General features: G+C 44.2%; 1 protein-coding gene across 1 annotated transcript; it reads left to right on the top strand.

Annotated features, from left to right (window-relative positions):
• The first annotated feature begins 1,859 nt into the window (after nucleotides 1–1,859).
• Nucleotides 1,860–2,289, top strand: LOC121404492. Its single transcript, XM_041594058.1, has one exon. The coding sequence runs from the start codon at nucleotides 1,984–1,986 to the stop codon at nucleotides 2,224–2,226; it is 243 nt and encodes an 80-aa protein (XP_041449992.1). The 5' UTR covers nucleotides 1,860–1,983; the 3' UTR covers nucleotides 2,227–2,289.
• Nucleotides 2,290–18,807: the final 16,518 nt, after the last annotated feature.

The following is an 18,807-nucleotide window of genomic DNA, read 5'->3' on the forward strand; positions in this document are numbered from 1 at the left end:
TTACAAGATTTTGTCATTGTGTTCGCCAAACCCACCTTATTAGACTCAGCTTTTTCTCGTATTTCTGCATTTTATATTTGCTGTCTACACATTTTGTTTAGACTGTTACCAGGAACTTTTCATCAAAGTTATAAGCCAGCTAGGAAAAAATGAAAAGTTAGAGTCTAGTGGGGCTGATGCGAATGCATCCTGCCACTCAATTGCGGAGCCCACTGATACATCTCGCTTTTGATTTGCCAAAGCCAAAGCCATTAGGAACGACTGCAAAGATATTACAATAGCCTGGCAGGACAACAGCTTCAACAGCTGGACACTAATTCGCACCACACATGGGCACACAGTGAGTCTGGTGAGTGGAGACACACTGTCAGGGACACATGAACACTCGTATAGACATGCAGGTGACCAAAGCTTTTACCTCTGCGTGCGTGGCCTGGTGAGTTGTCACATGTCGCACCCTCACTCTCTGGCTGTCCGTGTCTTTGTACGTCTTCGTCGAATACAGTTGCCTGCCCAATCTATCGAAATGAAATTATGCAGTTTGACTGCAAGTATTTTTGATTAAAGTCATTTCTGCCTCGTCTTCAGATGGGAAGAATGAGAAAAACAGCTTCAGCGTTGGTCTAATAACATACTCTGCATAAACTGGCTTGTTAAATTTCAGAAGCACGCTGCACTGATTTGCCAAATGCCACGCGGATGGGGATCTCCAGCTGCAGAATTTCTGGTAACTCGATTTTTCTATTCCGCCTCATACGCCAAGGGGTCAGTGGACTTGGCACCACATTCGGATTCATTTATTTTCATTATTGTACTTAATTAAGTTCGCTGAAGAGTTGACATTAGTCCAATATATTTGGAATTCTATTAATTTAATTACCCATTTGGCTCTCTCAATTTGTTTGCAATTTTATTTCATTATAAGGCTCGAGCTTAATAAATCCTTTTAATTGTATATTTTTTTTTGTAGAAATTTCCTCCCATTGTGCTTTTGTGAATGATAAATTATGCACTCCCGTCTACAGAGCACAAAAGAAATGAAAGGTAGTCACAGCAAACAACTAAGGAACAGAAACAAAGAATAAGAGAGAAAGCCAAGATATTGCTCGATTTAGCCCGCTGGCATACAAAAGGAAATAAATGCCCGGGTCATCCATAATCCCAGAATGAGAACCAGCAACATCTTCTGCATTTATGGCGCTTCATATTTAAACAACAAACACTTGGAATAGGACGCATCACTTGACTTGATTTCTAATTGTGCTGCTGTGCATTTCAATTGGAGCATAAAAGATGTGTACGGGTGCGGGTCCAGACCCAACGGGCAGAAATCTTTCACAACTGTAGCACAGTTCATCCCCAGCTCTCGTTCAGCTGCTTGTCAGACAGACAGTGACCCAGACCGAGCCACACCCCAGCCCAGACAGTCGTCAGTTGTAGGCCTTTTGAGGCATAAAGATAACTTAAGTTGTTCCCACCGGAGGGACAAAGTTCAGCAGCAACAGCCGCTCTTCGTCTCTAGGGGAGGCACTGGAATTTACCTTTTTATGCCAACACTTGAGGGGTTGACGGAATGAGGAGGAAACCAAAGAGAATGCTTACATAATACAGTGACTCGAGAGAGCGGGCTAAGCAGTGAAGGGCTGACCATGGAGCTGGCTGGCAGATGAGCAGCGGCTCTGCAGCATTCAAGAAATCATGACCTGGCCATAATTTCTATTTGCAGGCAGACAATTAAAAATTCCATTTGTGGCTGCATTGGGCAAATGTCCCTCAAACACAGACCAGGAATTATGTGCGTAGCTAAGGTAGACAGGAATCACAGCTGGCTCTGTACAGGGCTACCCCAAATAAGACAGAACCCCGATGATTGTTGTAATACAAAATTTCATTGAAGTTACATATTCTCTCTCGATCAAACTTTTGTTGTATATAATTTCATCTTTTGGGTTCCCTTTGATTAACGCAAGTCCAAGCTAAATTATGCTTAAATATCCGACCCGCCGAAAGAAGTCTCTGCCGCCCAAGGCCCCTCACATTCCCAAGATCGAGCGTCCCTCGAAAGGAAGAAGCACCAGTCCACTGAGGATGCATTCAGCCCGCACCCAGCCGCAGATTCAGCCGCAGGGCTGGTCGATTCCTGGCCAGAATGTGTCAGACGACCTGAAGCAACGTCTGCTGACGCTCCAAATGCAAGTAAGCGCATGGAAGGCCATCAAAAAATAGAGTCGGGGTCGGGATTTTCTAGTTCTTATACGACAGAATTTTAGTGAAGATCCACAATAAATTTTAGCGTGTCAAAAATTAAACATTTATTGGACATTTTTATCCTAAAAATCACCCACTTCAAACGAAGGATACTTTTCCCGCAACACTTTCCACAGATGGCGAAGAAGAAGAGGGGGAAAACTTTGTTCGGCTCTCAATAAACAACAATTGTGGGTGGGAGGAGTCGTGGGAGGAAATTCTTAGTGCAGTTTCACAGTCGAAAGACCACAACTAGTCGGAAAATTATCTCTGAACGGGTGGCTGTTGACCGGCAGAACGACGACAACTTGTGTCGAGTGCGGTGCCAAAAATAAAATGTTTATCGTGGCCAGTTCTCTCGCTCTCTTGAGTCTTTTTACGGGTACAGTCAATAATTTTATCGTCCAAATGTGAGCCGGGTTCAACTTTATGCCACAGCAATTGAAAGCGAAAGAAGAGAGCACCTTTTGAAAGGCTTTAAAAATGGGAAACAGGAGGTAACATAAGCTCGAGTCATTTATTTATTTATAAATCCAGGGCCAGTGCCATAGCCAGCGCCAGACAGACAGTCGGAGGATTGGAGGAGTTTATTTGGCTATATATTCAAGTGCCACGTCCCATGGCTGACTAATTAATTTTACACCGTTTATCGTTGCGTTTCACGCGCATATAGCTTAAGCCATACAAATCAATCACCAGCGAGGTCTGGCATGGGGAATTGGAGCTCCCTGTACGGAGTACGTACCACGAGGTCGGGTCGGTGGCCAATTAGCAAAGCATACACAATACACATGCTCTTTGCATGGCGCCAGGCCGCCGCCAGGAGTGCGACGGGACAACCACGACAACGTCAGCGTGGTAAGCACTTAAGACAGATGAATGAAGTGGCAAACATGGCGGACAGCTCCAGTGCCACTGTTAGTGCGAGTGCCAGTGCGAGTCCGAGGGCCGAGAGTCCAGCTCAGAGGCGTCGACTGGCCGCCGACATTTACAAATCAGCAGTCATTATTTATAGCGCCCCAACCGAACGGAACAGAACAGAACTGAGCAGGGATTGGGCCCAATCCAGGGAAGGATTTAATTGATTTTACCAAAGTTTCCACATCAGAAGCCTTAAATGTCTAGAGAGTTCGTTCCATATGGAAATTACCAATTGCTCGCATGGGTGTCATCAGCAGTTGGTGGAGGAGTGAGAGCAGTGAGCTGAGAGCTCCAGCCAAAACAGACACTTAATAAGCAGAAAAAGTTACCGGCAAGAAATATTATGCAAAGTTCAGCAGTTAAAAATGAAATGTTGCAAAAAATTTAAATGAAAATTGGATATGATGAAGTCGAAACTTTCAGCCAGAAAAAGAGACAGACTGCGGTTATGACTGGGCGAGAGACTGCGAAAGTGGCTCCAGCTCCAGCTTCTGGTTCTGGTTCCTGGGCCTGGGTTGAAGACTTGCGTTAAGTTTCCTCCTGCTGGGTTTATGGCAGGGAGGCTGCTTAATGGCAGTCCCTGCCCCTTTCTAGCCCCGTCACAGCCAGACAGTCACTCAACATGAATTGAGGCAAGAGGCTAAATCGTTGACTGCTGGAGATCTCCTACTTCTGCTCTCACTCTTAGCCCAAGCCTAACCAGCGTTTACAATCTGTAAAAAAGAAGGCGAAGCCGAGGGAAAAGATAGACAAGTGCAAGAAAAAACGAGGAAAATGCAAGAAGAGCAGGGGGAGATAGAGCGAAAGCAAGTGCAAATAAAATGGCAAAACCAAGGCAATTTTTCAGCTTCATTAAGTAACCGCAAAGTTTGTTTTATGTGCGGTGAGGTTACAGGCCAGAGAAGGAGAGAAAGTCAGAGAAGTGGCGGAGTGGCGGCTACATATGAGGAAAGCAGAGCAGGGAATATAAAAAAATTAAAAGTCTGGCCATTAGACAACGCAAACAAAATATTAAGCATACGTCAAGTGGGGCAGAGAGCAAATGATTAGAGCGAGGAGTTCTCTACTCCTGGAGCTATGCAAATGGAAATACGTTTATCAAGCAAACACATTTGGTCGAGCAGCAAAATACCACATAAATAGAGACATAATATATTGATGGACACACTCACTCTGGCTCCCTGCTCCGGCCAACAATCAACCGGGCAAACAGAGGGATTATCAATGCCAAGAGCTGCATTAAATATACGCCAGAATTATATGCAAAATGGCTGGCTCGAAAGACTCGGAATCCGAATCACTAATAAACTCAAGAGGAGACCGGAAAACACACTCGAATGTTGGAAGGGGCGCTGCCAGTGCCCAAACAGTTTTGGCCAGGGGACATTGACAAATATCCAAAGCGGTAGGAGCAGAGCCACAGCCAGAAGAGACTTGGCCAAAGGAGATTGGCTGCATTTTGTGTTAACTCAGCAACAATTGTGGGAATCGGCATTGGAATTGGTGGCCTGCTCCCACTTTGCAGATGGCTCGCTTTGGTTGGGGCTCTATCTTTGCGTTCGGATTGGGCTTTGGCTTGCCGCCAGGCAGGGAGGAAATTAAAATTTATATGGCATACAAAGCCAGGCAGATGCTGACTGCAGCACCCCGATGGCAGACCACTGATGGAGTCATATTCTGGCGCTTTGCTATTTAGCTGCCTTCTTAGCCGCCGCCTTGGTGCTGGCCGAGATGGTGGTAGAGGCTGCAGGCGGAAAGCGTGGCTGCCATTAAGCTGCCAATCGACCATTTGCCATTTCTCTGCCAAGTTGTTGCCAATGACTTCGAACTGGGTTAAGTGATTTGGCATTCAATCAATGATAGTTGTTTTTTCTTCATGCACAACCTCTTACCACTTCCCTGGCATAATTGTTGCCTTTCCCTGTCGGTACATGCCACATATATACACACATAGTACGCCATGTGGTCTGAATGCATTTGGCTAATCAACAGTTGGACGGAACACAGGGGGAATGGCTATATTATCTGCCACCATATCAGCAGATCTGACTGCCGGCGAGTCCAGGGACTCGGACACAGTGTTTCCCTACTCCATGTGCGTGTACAATTTAAATCAATTATGCGTTTGGGGTCCCAGCCATATCATTTTCCAAACACGGCAAGGGAAGGGACGGGAAGAGTCACAGTAATGAGTGCAGAGCGCCATTTCAGGAAAATTAATGAGCCATGCAATTTATGGCCAGACTCGTTTTCTCTCCCGTACGAAAAAATCCTTCCAAAGCAATATCACTCCCATCGACTGCAGATGCGAATATTCCTGATAAATTTTCGTCGCTGTCTCTGTAAATGCATTTTATCTGGCATTTGATTTGGTACGAAACACCCATATCCATTTTAAAAGAAATCACAGATAAGACAGGCCCAGGACCAGTGCCTGGAGCGCAACAAATAAAGGCTTCCAGCCCAAGCAAAGATAACTGCAAAATTGTGTTAGGTCCTTGACAAAAGTAAATCCAAAAAAAGAAAATTTAAAGCCAGCTGACGAAATTGAGATGGAGAACAGTTGCAGACTTTCTACGGCTTAAAGTTGATGACGCCGCAGTGACCATGGAACACAGAGGGCAGACCTGGCGACTGGCGCCCATATATTTAGGTAGGATATTGATTGATTTATTTCGACTCCTGTGGGTATCCACTGGCTTGAAGCCCCCTTGCAGATTCACAAAATCAATGGTGTGGGCTGCTTCGGGCTGGTGGTTTTTTCGGGCATTTATGAATGGAGCTGGGATCTGCAGAGGCAACTGTAACACTACTGAATATTGGTTGTGAATTACTAGTGTCGGGGAAAGTAATATGACTCAATAAAAAAAAAGTCTTAAGTTGATTTAAACATCTACAAAACCGCAAACATAATAATTCTCTATTCCTTTAAAACCTTTTTCAGTTGGATTATTTGTTTTCCTCCACCTGATTTCTGTAACGTTATTCCCACATCATCAGCAATTGACAGCATATGAGGCACATTTTCGAAATATATTTGATTTGGAATACCAAATACTTTCGAATGCCTTTGAATGGCACAAACATGTGTACATATGTATGCATAGGGGCCTAACCCGAACACTGTGGCCCTGTGGCCCTCTCCACTTGGTTGTGGAGAAGAAGAGCATTTTCTGGCACTAGGCCAAGTCACACACACGCAATCCCATGTCTGGGTAGGAATTTTTTATACAAAATTCCACAGCAGAAGAAGGGAAATTGGGAGACTGGCAGCGAACGCGCGTATAGACGGATGGCGATAGGGAGCAAAGGAATAACTAATAATTTTGTATTGTCTTCGATTGTTTGTTGGCAGCCGAGAAAAACTATGATTTCTCCCTCCTTCCCCGATCTTATCTCCTCGGTTACTGACTGCCGTTATTGACCAAGCTGTACAACGCATTTATCAGCACATTAACGGACTCGAAACGATCTCGGGCCAAATGCACTCCAGGTTGGTGTTTTGTCTGGCTCTCTGTTATCGGTAGACGTTTACGATTTGCAGCTAGCAAATTGATTTGTAAATGGAAATAGCTCCAACACATATATGTACATACATATGTACATATTTGTGTTTTCTTGAGCCCCACTTTATACACCACACCCCATGCCCGACAGTCACGTGTAAAGCGATGATGTAGGGCGGACTTGCACCTGCAACTTTGTAGTCTAACAACTATAGCTCGTCCTCCCACTCGGACCACTTCCCAGCCGTGTTGGCATTTAAAAGTTAGAGCTCAGTGGTGCTAGCTCGAGAGGGTGGGTGGTGGGTGGTGCTGAGTGACTGGCATAAATCACTGGGGGTGCCACGCAGTATGCAACATTATTTTTAGTGCAGCATTGTAAATACCCGCTGCAGCTTTATGGCTCTAAAAACCTGAAAACGATGCCAGGTCTTCGTCTTTTTTCACCACACGCATTTGCCAAAGTTTTGGCTGGGTGAGAGCAGCAGTTCCAGGTAGGTGCTGTCTAGGCAGGTCCCCTCGTCTGTCGTTGACACCACCGCGGGGCCAGGGCCAAGACCAACGAAATCCTCGACTGGGTTTTATTAACCCCCTGTGATCGATTGCCGTGGAAGGAATAAAAGTTGGCATTAGTCGCAAGTTTTCCGCAGACTTGAAACTTTACAACTGCTACTAAATAAACAGGAATTTGGCGCAGAACGTACCTTGCATTAGTGGGAAATGTGAACCTCAGGAAACGGTAAGGACAAGACAAACCCCTAGAACCATACTGAAATTTTCAATTAAATTATAGTTCAATCGGTTTAGCTGAAGTTCCAAATGTTAGAACCTTCACACACGCGCCCAAAATAATCACGAAATCAAATTTGCATCTCCAGCCATATCCTGGGCAGCTCCCTCACATCGAAAAACGAGAGGAGAAAGCTGCAGCTCACGCATGCTTCTCAGATGCAGCTGGAGTTTGGAATTTTCCTGGACTTTTAAATTGCATTTGCAGCCAATTTACACAATATTAAATTGAATTTACGCTACGCTTGCACAAAATATCAATAAATGTCATGTACAGAAACAACAAAAAATGCAAGAAGTAGTGAGAGAGAGAGAGGGAGAGAGATTCAGAGAGTACATGGCAATGGAAGGACGCTCCAGCGTACCGCAAAAGGTCAGCTGCATTCTATCAAAATTCAAATAGTATTTTCTTTGCTCGACTCTTGCGGTCGTCTGCTTGTCTGTTAGCATGCGTGATGAAGCAGCCAGCAAAAGGCGTCTTCCAGGACACACAATTCATCCCACATCCCACCACATGGCTGTTGAAAGTGAAAGCGTGGGCTGGATTGGAGGAAACATGAAAAGGAAACTGTAGCAGCAGCGCGTGTGCCCACCCCCAACATACGTGCAGCTTGCAGCAGCAGTAGGCAAACAGGGAACAAAGTTCATCTATCCTTCCTAATATGCGTTAAGAGCTGGAGTTACTTGTATATTATTTAAAATATTTAAAATCCAAGCTAAAAGTTCTGAACTAGAATCGGATTAAATGCCTTTTCTGGCAGTTACATACAGTTACAACCAAGCTTATTCAAATTGGTTTTAATATTCGAGTATTTATGCAGCTTAATTCATCTCTAAAATCTCTTCTTTTCAGACTTCGCCAGTGCCAGTGGAAATATAATTAACACCAACTTCAAAGGCAACTTTGACTGCCTTTAATTGCACAGACTGAAAGTCGAAGGCCGCCTGGACATTGAGAACTAAAGCAACTATCACCGGAGACAGAGTCTTCCATCACCTCTGCACAAGTGAACATATTGTGAGTAGCTGGCTGGATCGGATCATATGAAAAACACAACACACAATGATAAAAAAAAGCATTTTTACCAAATATCTTATATCTAGGTGTTTTAGGGACGTTCTGGGTCACCAGACCTCCAATGGCTAGCTCTATGACTTAGTGATGTGCGGACTTTGGAACCGTTCAAATGCATACTGAAGGGATTCAGCCAGCAGTGGAGAACTACTGGAGGATATCTTCACAAACTGCCAATTCATAATGGAGTCAGAGCAGTTCTCCGAAGAATGCCTGGACGAGATTTCCAAGAGCTTTTTCCGCATCCTGTTCGCCTAGGTAGCGATGTGCGGTAAGTTCAGGAGAAACCTCCATAAAGACTATATGATTAAACCACGACTTACCTATTTACTTTCATCGCCGCAGCTGTGGAGTGCCAGCTTAGAGCTCCCACCGTCCGAACGACAAGGCAATCAACCAGCTTCGTTGGCATCTATTAGACTGGCAGAAATTCCTCGACGGACTGCACTGAGTGGATGGACTCTGGGACAGCTAGTTTAATGAGCTGGATGACAAGGAGAAGTATCCGACTTCACCAAATGGACTCCCCACCTGCAAGAATATGCAAATGTATCTCAGTTGAATAAATTCATATATCACAAACTTGTAAACAGACTGAAGGAAGGCTATTAATTAAGCTGATCCTGTTTTTCCATATTACTTCAATGTTAGCTTTTCATTACACACTGTTTTATAAGAAATGTATTTTAAAAAGATAGTAAAATTTGTATTTAAAGGTTCTGTTTCCAAAACTAATAAATTTGTTTTGTTTTTTTATAAAATTTGGACTGTGTATTGGGTCTTGATTTTAAATTCACTATTGACTCCTGACTGTCAGAGCAAGTGCGTCGATAGCTCTATTAAATCCAATAGTACTGGATGCTTGGCCGGCTTGAATGCACCTGATCTGCATACATTTTTCCGTCATCCAAGCCCATTTGAACGATGGAACGAGCAAATGAAATGTGCTATTGGATTAATGGAAATGGTGGACTTTGGTTCCTCTTTATCACCGCTAATCAGCAGATCCACACGCAGGGCTTTGATGTGCCACGAGCTGCCTTCTATGGGCTTTAAATAGGGTATAAGGAGGAGCTCGGTAAAATTATCCCCCGCCATCGAAATTGGTGTGCAATTTGCCCGAATATTTATGCACTTATTTGCCAATGTGGCCCACTTCTTCCCGTCATCAGCGTTTTGAGTTAAATGTAAGTCAATTTATAGCAGCGCCTGCAGAAGCACGTAATATTTGCCGCTGACACGCAACCTTGGAAGAGGAAAGGCTGCACTTTCAGTGTGCACTGTTGTGGCACCTTTGGATAATGCACTTCACTCCATCCCATCTCATACCGTCCCATCCGTTCCCAGCTTACTCGACCTGTTCCTTTGTCGGGGCTGTTTATGAAAAGTTTGCGGCTTTCTGATTCTGATTCCGATTCTGGTTCTGATTCTGATTCTGCACTTAACCTGCTCCTTGGCTCGGCCTGACTTGCATTTGCATTTCAATAATTAATTGTTATTGTTGGTCGTTCGCTTTTTACTGCCTCTGGAAACGAAGGACAAGAATTCTGTATCTGCCATTCTTAAATGGTATTCGAATTGTAATCCCTCTGGAAACAGAGAAAAAGCTGTGCTATATAAAACACTTAAACAGTGTTCGAATTTATTATAAAAACTTGATAAATACTTGATAAATAAATACACACTCATGCTCCAAAATAAGTCGAACTGATTAGCAGGTATCTCATAGTCCTTACGCTTATTTCCTTAGGGGGTCTCTTTCACTTGGGCCAGGGCCAGTGCCAGGGATAGAGGCAGGACCCGGACAGGAGGCGGCCATAAAAATGCGTGCCATGCAACTGCATACGCGGAACATAATAATAATAACGACAAAGACGATGACGTTGTGCGGTTGACATTAATTTATTTACTGCGCTCGGAGAATGGCGAGCAACAACAATACGAGCAAGAAGGGCGGCAAAAGAGTGGCGGGGAAACCGCAAGGTCTGGACTTTTCTTTCAGGGAATTTTTGCACATTCATTGCATTTTATTTATTGTATGATTCAACAATTTACGTAAGTTAGGCGACGCGAATATTAAATTATCCTTTTGTGCATACTTAGGTGGAGAAGGGGGAACAATGGTAGCTGGGGGACGTGTTCCCATTGCTAGGATCGGGTCTGGTAAAAGGTCCTGATGGAAGGGGAACTCGTAATGGCATGCTAAAGTACCTGGCTGAGTTATTTTTCCGGCCTCTTGCCAAGTTGTGCATATTTAATTTGTCTTTGGCCCCGCTCTGGAAGCCGTGGCGAAATATGATATATACATCCTCCCAGCTGGCACTTCTTACAGTCTCTGCATAAAATCCCTCCCCTCCCCTTCGAGGGTGAGTAGTTTCAGCAGGCAAGCAGGAAACTATTTCTGCATCTGCAAGTGCCGAGGAAATAGTCAATTAAATATTTTCCTTTAAATGCTATGGGGCTAATCAGACTCCTAATGGGACAATTTTCAGCAGAAAGTCGTGGAAATACTATTGGGGTATGATGGGGATGTTAATAAAGATAATCGAAAGGTCAACGAAGTAACAACGAGGAGCACAGATCACTGAGAAATTCCATGGGGCACCCAACAAAAGCGCCAAGGAATGCTTAGTCGTATCAGAACTTAATCCACCCCCGACTTTAATGGGTATCCCATATGCAGAGTAAGCCATAACGATGAAAAAAGTAATCTTAAGCAGGAAATGAGAATTAAGCTGGCTAACACACTGATATTTAGACGAGAGAAAAGCACTGAGCGAGTGAAAACCCAATCGATATGCAATCTTCCTAAAACCCATATAGGTAGCAGGGCTGCCGCCGGATGCCGCTTAAAAATCTAAAATTCAAAAATCGTTTATTTGCTCGTGAGCCGTTAAAATGTACAACAAGTGAACGGCGAACGAGGAAAGTGCGGAGAAGAGCGGTACCAGAGCTGGACTCGGCCATGCTGCAAGAAGTCAAACATGGCCATTTGTTGCAGGTTTCAATTTCAGTTGATTGCATACCCAGAAAGAGGCTGAGACAGTGGGTAGGGGGGAAAAGAGGTAACTTCAATGCCTTGCCATTTGACGAAGAAATTGTTGTAGATATTTGGACCTGCAGTTGAGCGCAAAAAAGAACACAGACGAATGGAATCTTGCCTTCCCTTGGCTGCTCAGACATATGTAGAGCTCACATACAAAAATTATAAGGATATACGCTACGTGCAGTCAATAAATAAAACAGTTGTGCAGTGGGAGGGAGCAGTAGCTACAGAGGCAGTACAGTACAAGTCTTAGCACTGAGAGAAAAGCTCAAAGTTTCCAAATCACTGAATTTGTTCTTCAAGTTCTGATAATCGGTTCATGAAATGGTGAAGATCGTTCAGGATATGCTCAGAATTTCTAGAATATATTTCTGATTTTATAATCTATTTGTGACAGTGTAGAGTTCTTGAAAAAGGCAAAGACGACGGCTGTGAACGAACACGTTCGATTTAATACAAATGCGCTTAGGTGCGGCTGCGGGTGGCAGGATTACGTACTCCTGGGTGGGATTTGAAGGGACGCTTTAAGTCTACGTCGCCAGCAACAGCTGGTGATGCGGTGGCAACCCCATCTCACCACACAGCTGCGCTTACAAAAGTCGTTGCATAAAGTCATTGGCTGCACTCTGGTCAGCTTGGCCATCATTCTCGGCCGGATTTATTTGGTTCAAAATAAATATGGGCATGCAATGGACGCTATGTCATTTTATTGTCTCTCTAATCAGAGGTGCTCGCTTCCCTTGAGACTGGTGCATAAAATTTTGATTTATATGTGTGCCAGCAATTCCCACAGCTAAACGATAACACGGTTATGGCCGATTCTCCAGTAAACTCTTTGCATACTTTCAGACGAATATTAAGGAGAAACAAAACCAGAACCTGAAATGAGAATGAGAAGCAGAACCTCAGGAATTCAAACTATCCGATGTGAGGAAATTTCTAGCTTCTGCCGCCGAATGAATTGCCATTTTTAAACTAAAGATAGACAGACAGAGAGAGAGAGAGAGAGAGATGTGAAGGGTGAGAGAGAGAGAGATGTGAAGGGAGAGAGAGCGAGACACCTTATGCTGAGCATTGCATTCAAAATACGTTGCAAATGCGTATGGGAAATGCAACAGCTGCATATTGTTTGATAAATAAATAGTAAAATTGCACACACAGCTACACATCCAGAGGGAACTAAGTCACGCACAGACTGGAACGTGTACTATTGTGCGCACAAAAATGTACCCTTGTGTGGGGCTTGGCAGGAACAGGATAATCTTAGCTCAAAATCTTCTACTGCAGAATAGTGTATCTCCGCACGCCATGGACTTTAACAGAGATTTAAACGTCCAAAATAACGTAAAATACGTTTCTATTTCGTTGCACGCATCTGTGGGAATATTGCAATAATATTTTGGTGCAAGCTGTTGGGTGGTGTAAGGAAATGGTAAATGGAGGGAACAAGAAATACCGAGCTAGTTGATGTTGACTTTCCACTTTTTGCACCCCATTCCCCTTGTCACTTATTTGAACCCCTCTCTCGCAACTTTCATTCTGTAAAATTAAATTTTTTGATGTTTATAGCTGCTTGATTTATTTGACGCAAATTGATGACAAAAGGGGTGGTGCTGGTCCCCCAGAGATAATTAAACTAAGCGAAACTTGAGTAGACTCCCCCTATCCTCATGCCTGCCTACCATCCAGCTTCAAATGGTTACGACAATGATAAATAAATGTTAGCAATGTGCAAATTGTTGAGACCTGCCACAGCCACAACAGCAGAAGCAGAAGAGAAGCTTGCTGCAAAGGCAACTGCACATTTGCAAGCACAATTATAATGGCATTATCACAGATAGAGAAAGAACGAGAAATGTTAGAGTGCTGCGAGCCAAAGGGGTTGATACACTGGCAGACACTGGAGTACCGATCGAAGGACATGTCCCCATCATACTGTGGGAGTCAACTGAAGCCAGGAAGATAGCATGCGTGTGTATAAGTGTGTGGTTTATTTATACTAATAAAATCCTGATCTAGAACATATTATTATATAGCAAAAGTCTGTTCAAAATAATAATATCCTTTCCAAGGGTATGCAAAGAAACATTGAGAGTGAGAGTAAAAAAGAGAGACCAGGCATGCGGCTTTTGTAATTCTTGTACGTACCTACACATACATACTCGCATGCCAAGACACTCACACATAAATGTTAGCGCAATGTGCGTGTGTGTGTGCGCGTTTTGTCTGTGGAAAAAGTTGAACGTTAAGTTTTCCTGTCGGCTTTTTGTTGCTTTTGTTAATGTTGCTACTGTGTTTTTGTTGTTGCTGTGAGAATTATGGTTATTGTTGCTGCCATTACTATTATTGTTGAGGCTGTTTGACTGCCAACTTTACCCCCTACCCCGTACCATTACTCCAAAAGAGGGTAATAAAACTTCAGCCAAAGAGAGTTATAGGCAAATCAAATTAGCAAGTGCTGAGAGGTTTTACAATGTGCAAACTCCTTGATCAAATGTGAGCCTTTGCTTCGTAACTGATGAGGATATTAATAAGGGGCTAGTCGTATATATTATATTGTAACCTATGCATATAAATCGTATATTTAAGAGAAACCCACCCAACTGCTCGCTGCTCCTTCAAAGGAGTCTGAATTCGAAATAAATTAAATATTTATTTTGACTTTTTTCACTGCTAAATGTATGCTGCTATATGTTTAATAGATTCGATTATAATACACTGTACTACCGAAAAAATGCAAAGAAATAATTACATGGTCTATTTTGTGTGTTTTTAGCAGACATTTGGCCAGAGTCCATACCATGGACTCGTATAGCTAACGGGGTTTAGTTTTGTGCAACAGCTAAGACAACAGTAGGACAGTAGGTTTATCAATAGAAAGTCTCGAACGTAGCGGGAGTGCCCGCCCAATCCAGAACTGAATTACAGCACTTAAAGGCAGCTAAAACCGTAACTTAGCATAGAGTAGACTCGAGTGAGAACAGTGTATCTTTTGGTCGAGGCATTGCCTCAAGTGTTTGTGGCTTGTTTGATGCAGTTAAATAGTGGCCGTGCTCGTGGTGATGCTAATGCGGCGCTCATTAGTCGTCATTACTCAACTTGTGGCACCGCACACACCACCTCATGTCACACATGCCACTTGGCTCAGTGGGACTTTTGGCAGCTTTTCTGGGGTCCTGTTTGTGTTGGGAGTTTCTTTGGCAAAAAGTTGTTTGTTTGGTGCCAACTACAATAATTTCTTTGCATAATATCCTTTGACAGGATACACTTTCGCTAAGCTTCAGGGAGCAGAGCTCCCTACTTCCTGGGCACGCTATACAAAATGTCATCAAATGTCATGAAATTGTTTTTGGCACGCTGCGAATTGTCGCTGTTTTCTCGAGTACCAAAATAGATGCCAGCCCCTCGAAGTGGATGCCAAAAGTGTGCCCAAGGAGTACTCCAACACTTCACTGAAAGAAACAATGTCGAAGGCCTGAAGAAATATATTTTTTCTGTCCCAAAGTCTCTTGCAGTGTACTTCTCCCCGGGTGGCAGGCTGCCCTCTTTGTTTATGGCTTGTCCCAATAAACAACATTTATGCATGTTTACAATTTAATATGTTGGGCGCACCATGTGCAAAAAAAAAACAATTTGTGTTGCATTACGGCGACAGCAAAAAGCAGCCGGGGTCCCCGGAAAGGAAGGATAAAAGCCTCGCAATTGTTGCTTGCTCTTGGAAGGTAGCCAAGGCACAAAGACTACTGCTAGTCTACAAGCTGTTCCTTCTGCTGTTGTTGCATTGGCCACAATTGCAAGCCGCTTGCGGCAAAGACATGGCCACAACATCGCGTGCGTGTTTGTCATTTTAATGATGGGAAGTGTCGGATCTAGGGATGCACTGCCTTTGTCCTTTAAATGAGCTGTAATCGATATAAATTACCCTAACAAGAGATTCCTGAATGTCATATAAGTATTCACTTGTGCATTTAAAGCTGTTGCGTCCCTGCCTTCAGGCCACTGCATGTCTATCTCCACTTCTAGCATTTCCAACTCCGATTCCACAAATGCTGCTATTACCTCTCCACTGACTCTTAGGCTCAGCGGCTCTGCGAGTATCTACGGGTCTTAAATTTGTTCCAATAGGGCCACAACTCCGTCCCAGCAGTTCCAGAATTTCCTTTTTTGGTGTGCAAACGTGCATTGCCAATGGCTTTATCTGTGTGTGTGTTTGCTTACGGCAAAGGATATTTATCCGTGTGCTTCATAGGCTGCGTTTCGTGCTTTGTATAACAAAAATCAAACTATTTCCTCGAACCCAAACTCCTAATGCATTTCTTTCCTGTTCCTTGTTTTTTTTTTGGGCAAAGTGTAAAAAAAGTTTGCATTGGCAAAAGTTTTTGGTCGCCTTTTAAGGTGCAATTTTTGTGGAAAAATTGCAATTTAATTATGCTAATTGATACTTTGACATTTGGAATTGATTACCAATTACACATGAAGGCAAACGAAGACATTGGAAGTGGCAATCCACCCTGGGACTTAGCCATCACACGAAATCGGAAATTTCCCAAAGGAATTTCCCAGAATCGCTAATCCATATTGAAAGATTTTCTTTAAGGTTTTAAGATTCCGATAAAGCCCGAGGCTTAATAATAATGACTCCACTCGAAGGTTTCTGGGGGGCACCATCTTGAGATAAATCAAAATAATAAAGAAAGGCAAATGGCGACTGCCTTGAGGTGTTTTACCCCGCAAAATATTGTGGAATTTGCTGCAATTTACAACAGTCGCAGATAATATTGACAAATGACTTGCCTAATTAATTACCAGATGGCAGGTACAGAGGCGGCTATGGCCACATACCCCCGCCCGCCAATCTTATGCCATGCCTCCCATCACCCAACGAGTTGTAGGCATTTAACGTTGGGACAACTTTCGACATTGACGGAGGGGAAATGGCAAAGCGTAAGGTTGGGGGTCGGGATGCTGGCACCCAATTTCCCTCATTTATTTCGGTTTTGGGGTTGGGGTTGGGGCCTTGGCGCTTGGCAGAGGGTGGTGTTCGCCTAACTAAGCTGCTGGTAAATAATTCATTAATTTTCGCTTATGATTGTAATCCGCTTTTGTCGACGACCAAAGACTCGGGACGAGGTCGAGGACGAGGACGAGGATCCGAAGCCGAATGCGAATCCTTTTGCTATTTGCACAAGAGCACGAAACTTTAGTTAAACATAGCGGCAAATGGCAAGGCCTCCGGCTGCAGGACCCCCATCGAAAGGACCTCCACCCCACTCTACCTGTCGCAGCTCCAGCCTAGCCCAGCCCAGTCCAGTCCACTCCACTCCACTCAGCTCGACTCCAAGGGGCAGGCCTGCCTGCCCTCGAGTCTGGCTTCTGGAGAACTGAGCGCAAACATTTACAATTTCAAATTTCAACTATTGTTGACTTAAGCCAACAGTAAATGTGGGCATGCCCACCCCCCTTCTTTGTGTGTATGTGTGGGTGAGTGGGTGTGTGTCTTCCTTTAGTTCGTGGTCGTGTTTGCATGGGGGAGGTAACTTTTTGTTTCAAGTCTGAAAGTCTTTTGCTGCAAAATAACAAACTAGGCATACGTCTGGCTGTCTCAGGGCTATGGCGGTGTGATGGGGCACAGCACAGGCCCCAAAAGGCAATGAAAGGCAGAGCAGACAGTTGGACACAGTAAAAAAAAACACCCCCACCCAAACACCGCTCAACGCCATGGAAAAGTATGTTCGGTTGTGTGCGGCTTTCAAGGTCAAAAGTTTTGGATCAACTTTTAAGCCTAAGCGGCTAAGCAAACGCAGCCAAACTGACACACACACATGGATGGCAGGCAGGAGCGAGAGCCGTATGGATGGGTCATGTGGGTACACTCCCCAAAAATAGATACAGTTACATGTTAAGCCTCAAAGAGTGGGTCAGAGAATTTCTGAGGGTTAAGTAATTGTCAAGCTTGGCTGAATTCATTCGTTAGCTGCTGGCTGCCATTTGAGAACCGTGGCTATAATAATAATAATTTTTTTTTTTGCATGTCTCCGCTTAATTCTACTTACAGCCAGCACCACCCCTTCTCTACACCCACCGACGACATGCCTCGTGACTCGTCTTTTAAATTATTCTTTTACCGTTTTCAATTTGCCGCACGAGTTGATATCCCTTTTGGTTCAATAAGAAAAGCGCATAAATATTTTTTTTCCCATGCCACCTACGGCGTCCGCCCCAAACCCTCCAGCTGCAACCCTTCTTGCCTCCACCGCCCCGAAATTAATTGAAAAATATTCAGCCCTTGATCCAATTTCGCGTTAAGCTGTCAACCCTTCTTTTCGTGTTCTATAGTCATTTCATTTTCCGACGCCTTTGTGTATACATTTTTTGGAGGCATGGTACTAGAATTGTAGAATCTAAGAGCATTTACTTGGCTTGAAATTGAAAATATTCTTGATTATTATAACCGAAGAGAGAGATGTCGCAACATACGCGGATCTTATGCTCACATGGGGCTTATGTTCGATCCGATTTCCTTATCCGCCGAAAAGAGCAGAGCTTGGAGATCAATTGGATCAGCTGGTCTGCTCTGGGAATGTGAAGCTTTGGGTCAGCCTTTCCGGCTTTTTGTTTTCTCTATTTTTGTTGTATTCTTCGTTCGGGTGCCATCGCATCTGTGGGCGACACATGAGGGCGTGGGCGTTGAGCCACAAAAATTTGTCAGCCACGCCTGCGGATCTTCAAAAAAAAAAAGAAAGCCAAAGGCTGACATGGACGCCCTTTTTTGGCGTCCTGCTTGGCATATTTGCATTTGTTTAATGCCAGGACGGGACGCTGCTTAGGCTTGGAGATGGTTTTTCAACGAGCTGAACTCCGCGCCCGGGCACCGTGTTAAGCCTAAAATCGACATGCAACCTCCGCCTCTGTCCCTAGGCTGTGGTCGGTCTATGGCCTCCCACTCATGGAAGCTGGCACGACGTCCTGGCTCCTGCTGATGCTCAGGCTTAGTGAGAAAGAGAGGGGTGGGAGACAGAGAGTGAGCTGGGTGCCAGCATTGGTGGCAAACTTGGCTCGTGGCCAGCAGAATTTTACAGGCATAAAGTACAAAATATTTCCAACTGCCAGACTGTTGGCGGCCATGTCCCCTGGCCCCGTGTATGCCTCCGCCCTGGTAGCTGCTTCTGCTGTTGCTTCTCCTGCTGTTGCAGCTGCATCTGATCCAACATTTAAGGCTTACTTCT

This window comes from Drosophila obscura, unplaced genomic scaffold (assembly GCF_018151105.1).
Source record: "Drosophila obscura isolate BZ-5 IFL unplaced genomic scaffold, ASM1815110v1 contig_1, whole genome shotgun sequence".
NCBI lineage: Eukaryota > Metazoa > Arthropoda > Insecta > Diptera > Drosophilidae > Drosophila > Drosophila obscura.

Excerpts from the sequence above, each read along its gene's own strand:
- LOC121404492 (XM_041594058.1), top strand. The coding sequence starts at position 1,984 with ATGCTTAAATATCCGACCCGCCGAAAGAAGTCTCTGCCGCCCAAGGCC.